Below are 17,500 nucleotides of genomic sequence, written 5' to 3' on the forward strand. Positions count from 1 at the left end.
GATCGGGTAAAGCCCTCGGTCCAGGCTACTAGAAAAGTCCGCCCGGAGGAATTTCATCGACACACAGTCACATACACAGAGTCTCAAAGGGAGTGCAACATCGGCCGCATACCACCAGGCGGCGGTATTGGACTTCTGCGATCTCAGACTCATTCCCTATGGTTACACAGGCTCCCTGGATGGATAACGATTGGAAATAGCGAATAAAAAATAACGATCAAATAGCGTATATATACGTGGTTGGCGTTCAACGATTGGCGGACAATCACGTATCAAATCGTTCTTGGCAGCGAATGAGTTAATGTTTATGCCCAGTGAGCTGACGTTCTTGGACACCTGGCCTTGCAGTGTGACTTGGAGCTGGTGGGTCTTGGTGGTTTGGTTTCCCTGTCTAACTGGACCCATGCAGCTCCCATCTTGTCCAATTTCCTCCAGCAGGAAGGGTTGTCAGAGCTGTGAATGTGGGGTGCAGACCTCTCTCTCTACTGGGCCTGATACAACACTTCCTCCTGACAGACTATCCTACTGACCTAGAAAATACACGTGCAGACACACTCTAGGTCATATACTGGTACACTGGAGCATGCATGAGCATACATGCACGCACGCACGCACACACACACACACACACACACACACACACACACACACACACACACACACACACACACACACACACACACAGAGTCTCTCTTTCTCCCTGTAGCTCTCACATGTACACACATATGCTCTGAGACATGTTTCTGCTTGGATACACAAATAAACAAACACATGCACACATACTGCACTTACTCAAATATATTAATACAAATTCACAAGCATGCAATCAGACATTGGTGCTCTGTTGAAAAGCATAAACAGATTTAAAGGCATGTGACTGAGCAGCCACTCACACTAGTAGAGTGCATATTAAGCACCAACATGTATTCAATTTCACACACAAGCATATGCACATACGCACACTTCTAATCTCTCTCTTTCTCTCTCTCCCCCCTCTCTCTTTCTCTCTCTCCCTGTCTCTCTTTCTCTCTCTCTCTCTCTCTCTCTCTCTCTCTCTCTCTCTCTCTCTCTCTCTCTCTCTCTCTCTCTCTCTCTCTCTCTCTCTCTCTCTCTCTCTCTCTCTCTCTCTCTCTCTCTCTCTCTCCCTGTCTCTCTCATACAAATATGGTATTCAAACACACACAAATCCATTAAGTGTCAGCATGCACTCTGTAGCGACTATCCTGATGTCCTGGTAGGCGCTCGGTTGGGTGCGGTAAATCCTCGTCTTTGACGCGCAATTAGAAAACATGTGATGTCCAGTCGGTGTCACCTGCCGTTGGGTGAAGTTCCCATTTAATTGAAGTATTTAACATAATACATGGTTGATGAGCCAACCAATAGTTTCTGCATAATGCTGTTAATAATAGTGAAAACGAGCGAGGGTACGTGCGTGCGTTCGTGCAGTAAAAACCGTGAGACCTCTCCGTCACCCATACCTTGATACCTTGATACCTTGATAGCAATAGCCTACACCTGTGCCTTTATTCAAAAACCATGCACTCCGCGCTGCCACCCAGTGATGAACTTAACAACTACAGACTTAACACAAAAACAATCAAATAGCTCCTATACACTCATTCAAACACACTCACGCACACATACACACACACACACACGCGCGCACGCGCACATGCACACACACACACGCGCGCACGCGCACATGCACACACACAAAAACATACAGTACACATACATACACAGACACAGACGCAGACACACACACACTTCCTATCTGTACTTTGGCAAGTGTTTGTGGGTCCCACCCAGCTCAGTACAGCCAGCTGCCTCCTCTCTCCTGCCAGCCCATCACTTCCCGCTGCTGTGGTTAGCACAGATGGAGCCGCTTCCACACACACACACACACACACACACACACACACACACACACACACACACACACACACACACACACACACACACACACACACACACACACACACACACACACACACACACACACACACACACACACACACACACACACACACACACACACACACACTCCCCGAAAACCACTGGAAGTGGTCCACCGCTAACCCCCTCTCCCCCTCTCTCTTCCTATGTCTCCTCTCCCCTGTTCTCCTCCTCTCTCCCTCTCCTCCTCTCCTCTCCTTTCCTCCCTCCCTCTCCTGCTACCTCCGCACCTCCCCCCCCCCTCTCTCTGGTTCTAGTTACCCTCCTCAGACAGACTCTCTCTCTCTCTCTCTCTCCTCGCTCCCTGTTTTCCCAGCTTTCTAGTTTTCCATCTGTCTATTTTGCTGTTTATGTCCAGACTCTGAGAATCAGACGGCGCTCTGGTATCTCTACATCTGGTTCCCATCACTGGATCGTCTGAGACGCACCTCCTCCAAGACCGTCGGGGTGATTTAAGCGATCTGCAAAAACTCTCCTCCAGTCTGGTGTTTAGATACAGATGGAGATCTTCTCCCTTCGGTTGTACACGGCTTTCTTTTCCAATTCCCCTGTTTTTTCTCCCGCATTCGTTGAAACATGGAAGTCCTTGTGGGCCCAGATGAAGAGAGATGGTGTCAGAATCGAACGTGAACGATGCTTTTGTTCTTCATTTAGCAGGCTAGCGGCAGGCCTAGGCGGCGGTTGAACCCAGTCAACAGGTTCCCAAAAGTCACACGGGGTCACGCCAGACAGATCTGTAGTTTAATTAGTGCTCCAGTTAAGCGTGATAGAACAGCCCCGCATTTTAATGCCACAGATAAATGGTAGATTCGGGGACTTTCTTGGAAGTCTGCTTGAGATAATAATAATAATAATAAATAATAATAATAATAATAATAATAATAATAATAATAATAATAATAATTAATAATAATAATAATAATAACTTTATTTGTATAGCACCTTTCATACAGGGGATTGCAGTTCATCAGTAAGAAATAAGACATACAATCAGTGTAAAACAAGCAGCAAGAGCAAAGCATAAAGTGGGATAAAATAATGCAGATATATTAATCAAATCATAACAGAACCTCACGTTCCAATAGGCTTCTTGAATTTCTGTAATCTGTTACAAAACATGATAAAGGTCAAGGTATGTACCCAGCAGTTTTAATAGAATGGAAAATACATGAATGATGAAATGAGCACATACTTCCCACCCCAGCTCAGTACAGCCATGTGTGTATATCACATTTTACAGTGCAATAAAATTGTTCTGGATTACTGTTTAACAGTTCAAAGTCGTCTTACCTTCTGTTTGGTATCCACAGTTTAAAACCTGACAGTCTTCCCTCTCGTTTGATACCCACTTTGACCCTTCGAACCTCCCACTCAGGGCAAACCTCTCTCTCAGGGTGCAGTTCTAGGCCTGGGTCTTACACAGTTTAATACCTGACAGCTTCTAACCTGTAATAAAAGGCAATAGACAGAGGAAAATAGTGCAGTGCAATAAAATAGTAGAGTAGAATAGACAGTAGAATTGGGCGGCTAGGTGGTGTAGTGGGCAATGCACTCGCCACCAATGTGGAGACGCTGGGTTCGCGTGTTCGAATCCAGCTCTCCACATTGTTTTCAGTTTAGCTGGTCGTCCGCAGTAATACACATTGGCCGTATTACGGGGAGGGAAACTGAAGGGTGGGGATCTGGCGTTGTGAACAGCAACTCCTACAAGTCGGTTGGTGCGCCTGCGCAGTAGAATCAGGAAGTGTCGGGGGCAGCGTGAGCCTCCCACGCGTTACTCCTCGCCACTGAGAGATCGAGCTGCGCAGGTGAAAAGATGCGACTGCTGCTATGTATGACTTAGTCCACATTGCAGCCGGCTTGTGGGAGGCAAGAAACAGCGTCCGTGACAGGGGAGGGTTGAATTGGATGATACGAAATTGGGATGGGAGAAAATATAGAAAATGGGAGAAAAAAGTGGATAAAAAAAAATAATAGACAGTAGAATTATGAATAATAAAATAAAGTAATAAGATAATAAAACAGAGGGAATAAAAATAATAATAAATAATAAAGACACCAAGGGCGCGCGGTATCTGCTCCGTCTTTGCGAGCTATCCACTAAGGACATTGCGCAGATGAGATACCAGCGCAGACACAGATACCAGCGCTGTTGGCAGATATCAGGAAGGGGTAAAATAAGCCGGAAATGAGGCATAGACACAAAATACAAATTAAGCAAGCTCTATACATTACTATATTTGATTTCATAATTATATTATATTCTATTGTGCTTAACTTAGTTCATATTTCATTTTAGATTACACCACCTCTTTATTGTGATTATAACCTAACCCAGCACCCAAAGGAGAGGAGTTATTTGTCATTTAATATTTAATAATAATAATAATAATAATAATAATAATAAATAATAATAATAATAATAATAATAATAATAATAATAATAATAATAATAATAATAATAATAATAATAATAATAATAATAATAATAATAACTTCGTTTTATATAGCGCCTTTCATAAAACCCAAGGTTGCTTATAGTGGGGGGGGGGGGGGGGGGGTTTAAATAACAAACAGACACAACTTTCAAACTAAAGTGGGAAACCAACTCAGAACCAAGCATTTGAAATGACATGGGTTAGTGCTTAGCCTTATTTCTAATAGTGTTCACTGCCAGACTTGGAGCAAATCACGCCACTTTGTGAAGGCTATCTCGGCCTGTGGCTGCATATTTCTCAAACAAATCATATACCGTTTATAAGATATATTTTCTGGTGTTCTAACGAAACCTCAATTAACAAAATCCGTCCATAGATTCTGGCTGTACAGGACGAAATGTAAGGGAGCGTCCTTATTGCATAATTACTGTAACTTTTCCCGCGACAACACACCCCTCTTGACAATTTAGGCACTGCACTGTGCCAGTGAAGATATTTTTATAATTGATGAATATTTTGAGTGAGCAAGTTGTATTTAATGTTTAGTTAGGATAATATAACCTGCATTATCATATACTCCAGAATAAACATTTCATTGGCCTGTTTCCAGCGTCTAATCCTCATGGACCCGACACAAACCCTTTGTAGATCCCGCCCCAAGACTTTGTCTGTAAAGCCTATCACATTTCCTGCTCACGGTCCCAAAACTGCCCACCTATCTGTGGGAAAACAGTAATTGTCTAGTACGGATGTCCAGTCTTGGATATATAAAATAAAAGGGAATAAAAACATGGGGAAATAGTGCAATGTCAATCACAGAGAAATAGTGAAATATAATAGTGTAAAGTCAGTCAAATGCTTTGGTAAAGACATTTTTTAGAGAGCCTTTTAACACTTTCAGTGCCAGCAGGGGGCGCACGATTTAGTGCTTGAATGCCCACCATCCACTTCAATGTTAGCGTTAATAACGCCTAATCTATGTTTTAAATTATGGCTATGTGTCTAATCTGCCCATCGCTTATCAATGACTCGTTTTCCAGTCAACATTGTCGAAGCGGATTGATTTTTTATCTGTTCATTTTCGTTTTTATAGCATTTTGAAAAGCCCTCGTTTTCAAGGAAAATAAAAAGATTCCATGATAAAAGACGTTTACTGGAATATTCTAGAATACACAAAAACGTTGTCATTTTTCGGCCTATTTATGAATAGTTTTCAAATAAACTCTAGATTATCGATAGTATATGTGTACGTATGCATGCTGGGGCCGCGAGCTCAAAATCGATTATCTGAGTTCCTCATCAGCGATCGCGCACACACACACACACACATAGGGGACACGTTGATATCTCAGCGAATACAACTCTGATTATCCCAAGACTGGTAAAATAGATTCCTTACCTCAGATCAGATGTTCTCCAAAAAGATCATTCCAATTCCTGATCGCCATTCCAAAAATCGATCACTACTGTCTACTATCGATTGGCTACTGTGAATATATATTCCAGGCTGATTCCCGTCCCGCGATGACTTCCATGTTGAGCTGACAGCTTGCCAGCTCAGGGAGCCAGCTGGCTCCGCCTCTACATATCGACTGATCCCAGGTCTGACTGCAGTTACTCAGGGATAGACGATAGGGGGCGCTTTTTTCCATTCTGAGCTGCTGGAGGAGCTGCTGTACCAACGGGAGACTCGGTTGATGAAATATGAAATCAGATCGCTAATAAAAAAATAAAACGCTAATACACGTCGTGGGCATTCAGGCATTGGGCTGATAAAACGTCATATGACGTGATGGGCACTGAAAGTGTTAAAAATGTCTAACGTATTGGCTAACATGGGTAACATGTTCCACAGTTTTGGGGCGCAGTTTACAAAGGCTACATCACCCATCTTCTTATGACTCTTTCTGGTGACCTCTAATAGACCTGCATCTGATGATCGCAGTGTTCTGGCGGGTGTGTAGTTTATTAGAGAGTGAGCAATGTAAGATAAGATAAGATATTCCTTTATTGATCCTTTTGGGGAAATTCAGGCATCATAGCAGCATGGGGGGAGGGGGGGTACAGGTAGTAAAACAACAACACAGTGTACAGGTAGTAAAAACAATTTGGTCAATATGGTCAATATAATTTACTATCTGACTAGCTGAAGAAATATTCACATTATTCACAGTGTCACATAAGGTGCAGTATGCATAAGGTAGTGTTATAATTTACTATCTACTGAGTATACATTATTCACAGTATCATGGTATCCACTGAAATATACATTATTCACAGTATCACAGTATCCACATAAGGTGCAGTAAGCCTAAGGTAGTGTAGGTTGTCCTCCTTGGGTTCCTATAAGTCCCAGGTCAATGTCTGGTAGCAGTCGCTGTCGCTGCCCCCTAGATAGATAGATAGATAGATAGATAGATAGATAGATAGATAGATAGATAGATAGATAGATAGATAGATAGATAGATAGATAGATAGATAGATAGATAGATAGATAGATAGATAGATACTTTATTGATCCCCTTGGGGAAATTCCAGTGACATACACATACAGCTCATCGTCTCATTAACAACATCATATCACAATCATTAAATTTTTACAGTAACAACGGCACAACATAAATTCAACAGACATGTACATTTGTTGACACATGTCATCATTACAGGAGGCCTGAGACACTGTATGCGCGATAGTCGGCTGCAATCCCACCGAGTAGTAAACAAGATGGATCGCGCCTGGTGAACTGGAGGGAGGGCGGAATGAAGGGAGGGGGGGGGGGGCATGGGAGACTGGGGGACAGGAATTTGGTAGTGAAGCAGTCTAAGGGCCCCCACCGATGCGCATCAGAGGCAGCCGTCCAATAGGCATAGGCGCCAGCAGTTACTCACGAAGACAGGGATGGGGGGGGGGGGGGGTGGGGAGGGGGGAGGGGGGCCTCATCAATCTTATCGCTTCCAGACAGTACAGTTCGTCTCCTTCCCTGTTGTGGAGCCTGGAGGCTGCTAGTCGCTGCCCACTGTTGTGGAGCCTGATGGCCGCTGGTATAAAGGACTGTCCGAGGCGGTTAGTTGAGTGTCGTGGGGGAATGAGTCTGTGGCTGAACGAGCTTCTCATCTTGACTAGCTCGTCGTAGAGGGGGTGGTAGGGGTTCTCCATGATGGCAGCCAGCTTCCTTATCATCCCCCTCTCTGCCATCACCTCAAGTCTAGGTAGCTCGACTCCCACCACGGAGCTAGCCTTCCTCACCAGCTTGTTGAGCTTGTTGGTGTCCCTTGAGTTGATGTAGCCTCCCCAGCATGCCACAGCATAGAAGAGGATGCTGGCCACAACAGACTGGTAAAAAGACTGCAGCAGTCTGTTGCACACATTGAAGGACCTGAGTCTCCTCAGGAAGAACAGCCTGCTCTGTCCCTTCCTGTAGAGGGCCTCTGTGTTATCCGACCAGTCCAGTTTATTGTTCAGGTGTACCCCAAGGAACTTGTATGAGTCCACATCCACCCCTCGGATGGAGATGGGAATCGGGGGGGGCCTCTTCTTGCCCCTCCGGAAGTCCACCACCAGCTCCTTGGTCTTACTGGTGTTGAGTTGGAGGTGGTTGCTGTCGCTCCACCCCACGAAGCTCTCCACCAGGGCTCTGTTCTCCTCCTCATCATCGTTGGTGATGTAGCTTACGATGGAGGAGTCGTCTGAGAACTTCTGCAGGTGACACCCGCTTGAGTTGCGGCAGAAGTCTGAGGTGTAGAGGGTGAAGAGGAAGGGTGACAGCACAGTTCCTTGGGGGGCGCCGGTGTTGCTCACCATTACGTCAGACTGACTGTCCTCAGTCTGACGTACTGTGGCCTCTCAGTGAGGTAATCCTTGATCCAGGCCACCAAGCCGTGCTCCAGCTGCATCGCGGAGAGCTTCTCCGCTAGCAGTGACGGCTGGATGGTGTTGAAGGCGCTGGAGAAATCAAAGAACATAATCCTCACTGAGCTGCACGGCTTCTCCAGGTGCGTGTACGCTCTGTGGAGCATGTAGATGATGGCATCCTCCACCCCGATGTTTGCCTGGTATGCAAACTGCAGGGGGTCGAGGGAGTCACGCACCAGGGGCTTGAGGTGTTGCAGGACCAGTCTCTCAAACGTCTTCATGTAGCTGGGTCCTTGTCCATTTAGAACTTCGTATGTGAGGATAAAGATAAGATAAGATATTCCTTTATTAATCCCCTTGGGGAAATTCGTGACACACACATACAGCTCAACGTCTCATTAATAATAACAACACATCACAATCATTACATTTTTACAGTAACAATGGCACAGCATAAATTCAACAGACATGTACATTTGTTGACACATGTCATCTACAGGAGGCCTTGAGACGCCGTATGCGCGATAGTCGGCAGCATCAACACCAAGTAGTAAACAAGACATCGTCGCGCCTGGTGACGGGAGGGAGGGCGGGATGAAGGGAGGGGAGGGACGTGGGAGACTGGGGGACAGGAATTTGGTAATGAAGCAGCCTGAGGGCCCCCACCAACGCGCATCAGAGGCAGCCGTCCTATTCGGCATAGGCGCCAGTTACTCGCGAAGACAGGGGTGGGTAGAGAAGGGGGGATGGAGGGAGGGGGGAGGGGCGGGGGCCTCATCAATCTTATCGCCTCCAGACAGCACAGCTCGACTCCTTCTTTCCCGGAATCACCTCTCCAGAATCGCTCCCCCGCACTGACCTCGTCCTTGGCTTGGTTTCACAGCAGAAAGGGATAAGGGAGGGGGGGGGGAGGTGATACATGCAGCTCGAGGCAGATTGCTGCATATGGTCAGAATTGGGTCAATTTAGTTTAATCATCGTCACCATCATCGTACCCCCTATTAGCACGGTACGGTGGCATCTTTATTTTCACGTCCCTAATTTCCGACGTGATGTCCAGAATGGCCTGAGACCGCGACAGTTCCTCTGCGTGGTTAGAAGCAAGTCTCTCAAGAATTGTCTTCAAGCACGATTGTTCATCTACGTGGTAGATTTCGCCCCGTTCCAACATGGTCTTGGAGCTCAGTTGTTCATCACCGCGCAGGGTATTGAGGTCAGCGATCCTTTTAAACAGTTCCATTTGGTTGTCTTTGATCCCGGCCATATCCCTGGCCAGGGGAATCAACTTCTTCCGAATTAGATTCAGACAGTACCAGATCCAACAGCTGACGGAGCCCAAGCCGAGCAGCATGACAATTAGAAGATATACGTCCTCAACGTCGTTTATCTCCAACGGGAAAAAGCATATCGCGAGCCAGGTCCCGTATGAATTTATGGTGTATCCCGCCTGATAGCTCCCAAGAGGGCATAATGGGTCATCCGCATTCTGCCTCCTTGTCGAGAATATGCGATCAATCGCTGTAAAAGCCCAGCTTATTAGATCCATATTTCGGTCAAAGTCGAGTCGAGTTAAGGATTCTGCTGTAAAAAGAAAAAGAAGAAAAAGGTCAAAAACGGCCGAGCGTCTCCAGCGAGGGCAGATCCAGGCTCTAGGGAAAGGAGCTGTAGGGCTGGTACGGATGTCTCCAAGCGGATAAGAGAGAGGCCTTGAGGTGTTCTCTGGAGGGTGGGAGAGGAGATAAAATGCGACTGCTTCTGGGAGAGAGGAGGAAGGAAAGAAGCACCATAAAATCAATTCTAAAAGTTACAGGAAGCCAGTGTAGAGTAGCTAAGACAGGACTAATGTGTTCCCTCCTTTTGGTATTAGTTAGTAGTCTAGCTGCAGAGTTTTGAATGAGCTGGAGTCTTTCAGTAATTTTCTTGGAGAGACCAGTGAATAGTGCATTGCAATAGTCTAGTCGGCTAGATATAAAAGCATGAATTAGCTTCTCTGCATCATTTTGATTTTTCTTGGAGAGACCAGTGAATAGTGCATTGCAATAGTCTAGTCGGCTAGATATAAAAGCATGTATTAGCTTCCCTGCATCATTTTGATTTATGAATGGTTGTACCTTCGCTATGTTTCTGAGATGAAAGAAAGCTATTTTGTTCACTTTGTTTAAATGGGCGTTGAAGTTCAAGTTCAAGTCCAGGATGACACAGAGACTTGTCACCTCCGGTTTAATCCAAGGAATAATTTAAAAGCAGGGGCACAGGTGGAGAATGGAGGGGGGGGGGGGGGCGTCCTTCTTGTTGTGTAAATACATTGTTGATATGGTTATGTATATATGATATTTATATATGTATATCATCTTGAGGGATGTAATCCCTTGAGAGCTATTCGGGTCTCCCCTGTATGTTTCCTCTCGTTTTAAATACTGCCTAATGATGTATATATGCAACAACAGAAAACCTGGTTTGATTATGGAGCTTTCAATCTCATGGTTGGTGGGGCCAGAGATATATTGTGACAGAGCTAGTGGTGAGGAGAACATCGTGGCCATCTGTGTTCTGTGGACACAATGATACCCGTCACCGTGGCTCCAACTGGCCATGGGCTAAGTATCCACATTAACAATGAAGCTAACGAGGAACTAGAAATAGATAGTGTGTATGGGGGGGGGGGGGGGGGGGTAACATGAGTGTGCTGCTGTATGCGTAAGTAGCCCATACATATTGCTTTGTTTCTTAGTATGTGTCTAAGCGGATAAGAAGATCATAGCTGTGACAATTGTTTTTTTACTTGTCAAAATGGCACAAATTTCCCCATAATAGTCCCATCTCACACCCTCCGTCTGCCTTCGTGTTCTCTTACATTAGCACAGCACTTTGGTCTCTTAACATATGAAAACATAATTTCCCTCGTAGCCGGGCCAACAGATATTCACACCGGCGCCAAATGGAGCGTATAACCTCAACAGTGAGGACAACATCCAAAAAGCTAGGGAGAGAAACATTCCAAACCCCACTTTGCGGTTGTGGCCTATTCTCTTCGCCTGGAAATACCCTACAATACATACAAAATATCATCTCTGAAGGGGGGCTAGAAGTCTGTCTTTTCCATTGTGACGTCCTGGACGGGGGCCATTCTCCCACTTTTAGGAGCAAGCCACCCCCCCCCCCCCCCCTTTGGCTTGCTCCTAAACACTTTCTAGCCCATTGAGAAACCTGGCCCACACCCCGGTGTGAAGTGTTGGATAGTTGTTGTTATTTCAAGACATTTTACTTGGTTCGAGTCTACAGGGCTCATCTCAAACAATCCAATGTGTTTCTGATATGACCTTTAACTCATCCAGCGCCAGGGGTCGCTGTCTACCTTCTGGTTAGAACGCCAGTGCTTTAATCAATGGGGAGACTGCGAAATTTGCGAGTGCTTAAAATATATCTTATATTATAGCTATGGGTCTAATAACACCGTTGATTGTCAGTGAGTTGCTTCTAGTCAACATGCAAAAAACTGATTGTTTTTTCATCTGTACATTTCCATTTTATACCGTTTTGAATATGAGTATAGTTTTGGTGATTCTTAGTAATTCCAGGAAAAGACGCGATAATAGCGTTTTAGTGGAATACACTTATCACGTTGTCATTTTTTGCCTGATTATCGAATCTTCCTGAAATCAACTCTAGATTATCATTATTATGTCTCCTCGTGCATACATAAAATGGCCCTCGTAGCGGGGCGCTCACTTATGCCCCCCCAATTATCTGATCGCCATTCCAAATACTGCTCACGGAGGTCCGTCCCACATTGTCCGGCATTGCATATGAAGGGGGGGGGGCAGCATCGCAGATGTATCGTTGTAAATGCTAGTCCTGCCGGAGTATTTAAACCCCACCCGCACGGCTCAGATCGGCCCAGAAAAGAAACTACACCATTTCTAATGGAGTGCAATACCGGCTGGAAGGCATAGGCGGCGGTATTTGCCCTTTTGCGAGCTCAGACCTATTCCCAATGATAACATCAGGCTGGATGGATGAAAAATGAATGGATATAGCTAATAAAAGAAATAACGATTAAAACCAGAGTTTTCTCGTGATTGGCGCTGAACGGTTGGAGAGTTAACCCGACTTTTCTCGTGACTGGCGCAGAATGAGTTAACACATTAAACTCGTTGTTATGATCGTTATTTCTTTTATTCGCTATTGGCATTCATAATTCATCCAGGAAGCCTCCGGGAGCCAGCTGGACCCTGTCTGATATTGCAACGCCTCAATACCGCCGCCTGGTGGATTTCGGGCGAGTTACACTCCACTCTAAACCGGAAGTGGCGCTCTGTGCATCGGGGAAAAAGCTCCGCCAGAGATATGTTGTTACGTGGATCAATATACACACCTCGAGTGCATTGGATCGCTTTCGAGACGCAAGAATCAATATGCTTTCGGTGTTTATTGCGTCATACAAACGGAAAATGGATCTAGCATAATTGGAATCTTTTTTCTCCAGACGCATCGGCCAGAGGTAAGAAGAATCTAACGTTATTTCCAGTTCGATTGTCCATTTATTTCATTGCAATCTGTCCGATCAACGTATGGTGTCTTACTAAAGAAAGCCGTTAGTGACAATCAAGGAATAATCCTAATTTTTTATATAGCGTGTATAGGGACGAAATCGATAATGTATAATATGTGTCGGGGCCTATAACGCGCGTTCTAGGAATTACTGCTATACAGTCTAAAAACATACTTATATTCTCGACGGTACTAACACGACGATGTATGAATGGAAAAATATAACGTTCCCACATCCGGAACGATAGATACCCGATGTTGAATCGGCCATAGTAATGTCGATATAGCTATAATATTTAAAAAGTTATAGCCCTGCAAAGAAGGTGAGCCACTCCATAGGGTTACAGCACTGGCAGAGAGTGGTAAAGATGGGCATACTGCATGGCACCCAATGTGTTAACACTTTGACTGCCATGAAACGTCTTTTCACGTCATTGCTGGCCATGCTCAAGTTGCCGGGGGACGCTGTACAGCGTCCTTATATCAATATTTCAAAAATCTGCGATCGGATTCATATGTCCCCTCCGCTGGCCTGAGATCCACCAGCAGGACCCACTGAGCTCTCTGGCGGTTCAGGAGCGCCATCTGGTGGCCGATCGGCGCAATCGCCAAACAGGATGTTGAATAGAGGTTGTCCTAGACGACCGTAGTACTTCCGGCGCTCGCTATAGGTCCCGCGACTCTGGCTCGTCACACTACACAGTGATCGATTGCCAATAACTCGATAAACAACATGATTTGGACGTATATACCATTATACAAGCTGGAGATGGACCGGGTAAATTTACATCCCATAATGATAAGATTTCAACTCGACGATGATCGCCCAACGGCGCGCAGAGACTGGGGTGAGTTTCAGCGTGTAACGTTACCGTCTTCGATACTAACTGCTATTATCAACATTTGACCCACATTAGATGATTGGTATAACGCTGCCCACGGAATTATAAACGCCCCCTAGCCCATCCGGTCAACATCAGATGACGTGTAGTAACTTCTAGAAGTACGTCTAGTTGGAATTTTTTATATCGCGCTGATTGCCATAAAACTGTATTGCATCATCAATATAATGCATTTGGGGCTATAGATCACGTTCTGGAGAAAGCTGCAGAAAGAGATGAAAACATACTTATACATTAGACCATACTTTACTATGAATATGTGAATGAAAAAGTTTAACGTTGCTACACAATGAACAATACATATAGGACTTTGAATGGGCCCTAATAATGGCAATGTAGCAATAGAATTTAAAAAGTTATAGCCATGCAAAGAAGGGGTACTTCTCCATAGACAAATAGAGCCGGCAACCTATGGTATATCATTAATTTAACCCAAGGCAACCAAAGTGTTAATGCTGTGTTTCTGTTTGTTGTTGTTGTTGTTGTTGTTGTTGTTGTTGTTGTTGTTGTTGTTGTTGTTGTTGTTGTTGTTGTTGTTGTTGTTGTTAGCAACATGAGGGTCTATGAATTAAAATGGCATCACTACCAGGGATGAAGTAGAGGGTAAACTCTCTTTACCCACCGTTTTATTATCATTCATGGATGTAATGGAAGGTAAACCCAACTAAACTCAGGTTTATTTATACCTTTTTATTTGTGAAATATAGTTTACCCACGTTTCTAACCATATACAAATATTTTCAGTTTGAAAATTGTGGAATATGTCATGGTAAATAGTATCAAGTACAAGTTAGGGTATTTTTATTATAATATTGTGGTTCTGTGATCATAAACCATAGTTCCCAGTTTACCACCACTACATCATACTGCATGTATGATGCTGCTAATTGAGATCAACTGATCCACTAAGACATGGATGAAGTAACTTTCTTAAGTTCTTATACTCCAAGATAAATAATATTCTCTGATCCTGTACTGGGTTGTTGTGGACATGTGTGAAATGACGAATACAATGTCACACATGAGGGGAAAACCACGATGGAGGATGTGTTTCCTGCTAAGCGGCTAATGACTCATTAGTGCTGACCGCTAACCAACATGCTTCCCCTCTCTCTCTCTCTCTCTCTCTCTCTCTCTCTCTCTCTCTCTCTCTCTCTCTCTCTCTCTCTCTCTCTCTCTCTCATTCACTCACTCACTCACTCTATCTTCTCTCTCGCTCCCTCTCTCTCTCTCACTCTATATTCTTCCCCCCCTCTCTCCCCCTCTCCCTCTCACTCACCCATTAACTCTCTCTATCTTTCTCTCACTCTCTCTACCCCCCCCCCCTCTCTCTCTCTCCTGCCACCCCTCTCTCTCCTGACAGATGTGGACGAGTGTGCTCTGCTGAGTAGGGTGTGTGGTGATGCCCAGTGTGAGAACGTCGAGGGGACCTTCCTGTGTGTCTGTCCTGAGGCCCAGGAGTACAACCCCATGACCGCCAAGTGTAACGCCGTCCCAACAGGTGGCTAGCATGTGCCTGCACACAAATCCGTTGCCTGTAGTCAATAGAGCTTGTGGGAAGCTGATGTCATTATGTCCGGGGCAAGCCGCCCGTCTGTAGAGGATCACTCCCGTCGACTCTCTGTGTTGACAGGGTGGATTTCTGCGGTTAAAAGATGGTTTGGAAAGTCTTGTTGTGTGAAACGATTTGCCATGAAAGTTCTCACGACTGTCACGGGAGAAACCTCCACCCTTCTTTTTTTTGTATCTCCGTACATTTTGGTACATTTTGCAGTTTTAGTGAGTTCTCAAAGCAAATTGATGTAAGCGATCTGCCAAAGATGGCTGACCGACGTCTGTAGCAATGTGCGGCAGCCATCTGACTTCCCACCTACTTCCTGAGCCTGTACCTGTACATACAAAAACATCCTACTTCCATTGTTGTTGTTGTTGTTGTTGTTGTTGTTGTTGTTGTTGTTGTTGTTGTTGTTGTTGTTGTTGTTGTCATTTACAGTTGATTAGGGATGACAAAAGAAAGTCTTAGTCGACCACTGTAATTAACCACTGATTAGAAGAGATAAGTGGGGAAACTGCATACATTTCTAATTATAATATGTTTCAGGAAGTGATCAGGTGATCTTTCTTTCATCAAGAATAGGAATGGTAACTGAATTATTTTAAGCCTGTATTCCAGACGAGTCTTGATCTTAGAGCACACGTTAGTTTTGCATGAGGCTACTGCTTTGCCATGTAGCAACAGTTTAGAAGTATTGAAACGGTCCTCCATGACCTAGTTCACAGTGTGTACCTAGTGTGGATTTTGTATCACAGTGCACCCTATGCGTTTTAAGTGGAACGCTACACCTCCATCCCTTCTACTTACATTATAAAACCTATTCTTGACTAAGCTCACAGTGGGTGGTAAGTAACCAAACCGGCTCTCTGTGCTCAACCACTGGGAGGTTGTCTTTAGAGTCGAGCTCCGGTGCTCTGGTCTTTGGGAGGTCATGATAATTACATTGGGTTAGGCCCCCAGAGCCTGCCTGATGGACTTCCTGGTCAGGGGGGGCTGCCCTGCCTCTGCCTGACTATAAAATCTTAATAAAAAGCAGATTTGCCTGTCTAGTGGAACTAGATCCTCCACCAGGATCACAGAGGGTGTCGTGTACGTTAACCCACGGTAGTTGGAACTAAGGAACTAAGCCCTTTTTCAGAATCCATATGTGTAAATCCTATGGTCTAAGACAGTCCAAAATGTTAGTGAACATGAACAACTCTCTTCCAAATCCAAATACTAGAGTGCTAAAACTCAAATATTTTACGTCATCAGGTATTAGGTTTGAAGCTGCTCCATAGACAATGTATTGGGAGAGATGGTAAAGATGTTATGTTCTTATTCGTATTATGGGTACATTTTGTGACAAAGAACATTATTATAGAATGAAGCTCATTTGGGTATAAAATAAACACAAAATCTGTCCCCGTTCACAATCACTGTAGCTGTGTAGCAGCTCCAGAGTTTATACTTGATAACATCACTAGTTTGTGTCTTACTTCTCTGGTTTCTGGCTTTGTGACAGAGTAGCCCATGTTCACAAATATGAACTGAACTTTCCTAGGCCTTGGAAATAGTATATTGGAATTGTTGATTTGGGTGGTTTAACCTATCCACGCAACACAGGCATGCACTCTTACCTCCCAGACTAATATTTCAAAAACTATGATTACATCATTTGAGAAGTGAGGCAATAAGCATGCACAAACAGACGTTACGTAATGGCAATGTGATTGCTGTGGAGGAATGTAGAGAGGAGCGTTTCCATGTTTTTGCCAGTAAAAGTGCTGTTTTGTTTTGTGTGGGAATGGGCAATTGGAAACGAATCACTGGCGATCTGTAATTATCTCAAGCATACAGAGAGAAGGAAAGGCTGGAAGCCATTACTGGGCAAGAGACAGGGGAGTACACATGCGTTTGTGTGTGTGTGTGTGTGTGTGTGTGTGTGTGTGTGTGTGTGTGTGTGTGTGTGTGTGTGTGTGTGTGTGTGTGTGTGTGTGTGTGTGTGTGTGTGTGTGTGTGTGTGTGTGTGTGTGTGTGTGTGTGTGTGTGTGTGTGTGTGTGTGTGTGTGTGTGTGTGTGTGTGTGTGTGTGTGCTGCTCTGCTCTCCAGGTATATGATTAAGGCAGTGTGAAACAGCTGTGCTTTGGGGCCAGGGGCTGATCACATCCATCATGGGAGCCACTTCTCAACAGCCTCTAATTGTCCCTCTTATACACACCCACATGGGAAATGTCACAATGTGTGTCTAATCTATCTGTGTGTG

At 44.7% G+C, this 17,500-nt stretch overlaps 1 protein-coding gene across 1 annotated transcript in view; it reads left to right on the top strand.

The window, feature by feature from the left end:
* The window catches only part of ltbp1 (latent transforming growth factor beta binding protein 1), a 339,149-nt gene that overhangs the window by 284,610 nt on the left and 37,039 nt on the right, over window positions 1–17,500 (top strand). Inside the window, 1 exon segment of the mRNA XM_084322133.1 lies at window positions 15,064–15,201. Coding sequence (XP_084178259.1) covers window positions 15,064–15,201 — 138 coding nt within the window.

Source organism: Notolepis coatsorum, assembly GCF_963971535.1.
Source record: "Notolepis coatsorum genome assembly, chromosome: 9".
Classification (NCBI taxonomy): domain Eukaryota; kingdom Metazoa; phylum Chordata; class Actinopteri; order Aulopiformes; family Paralepididae; genus Notolepis; species Notolepis coatsorum.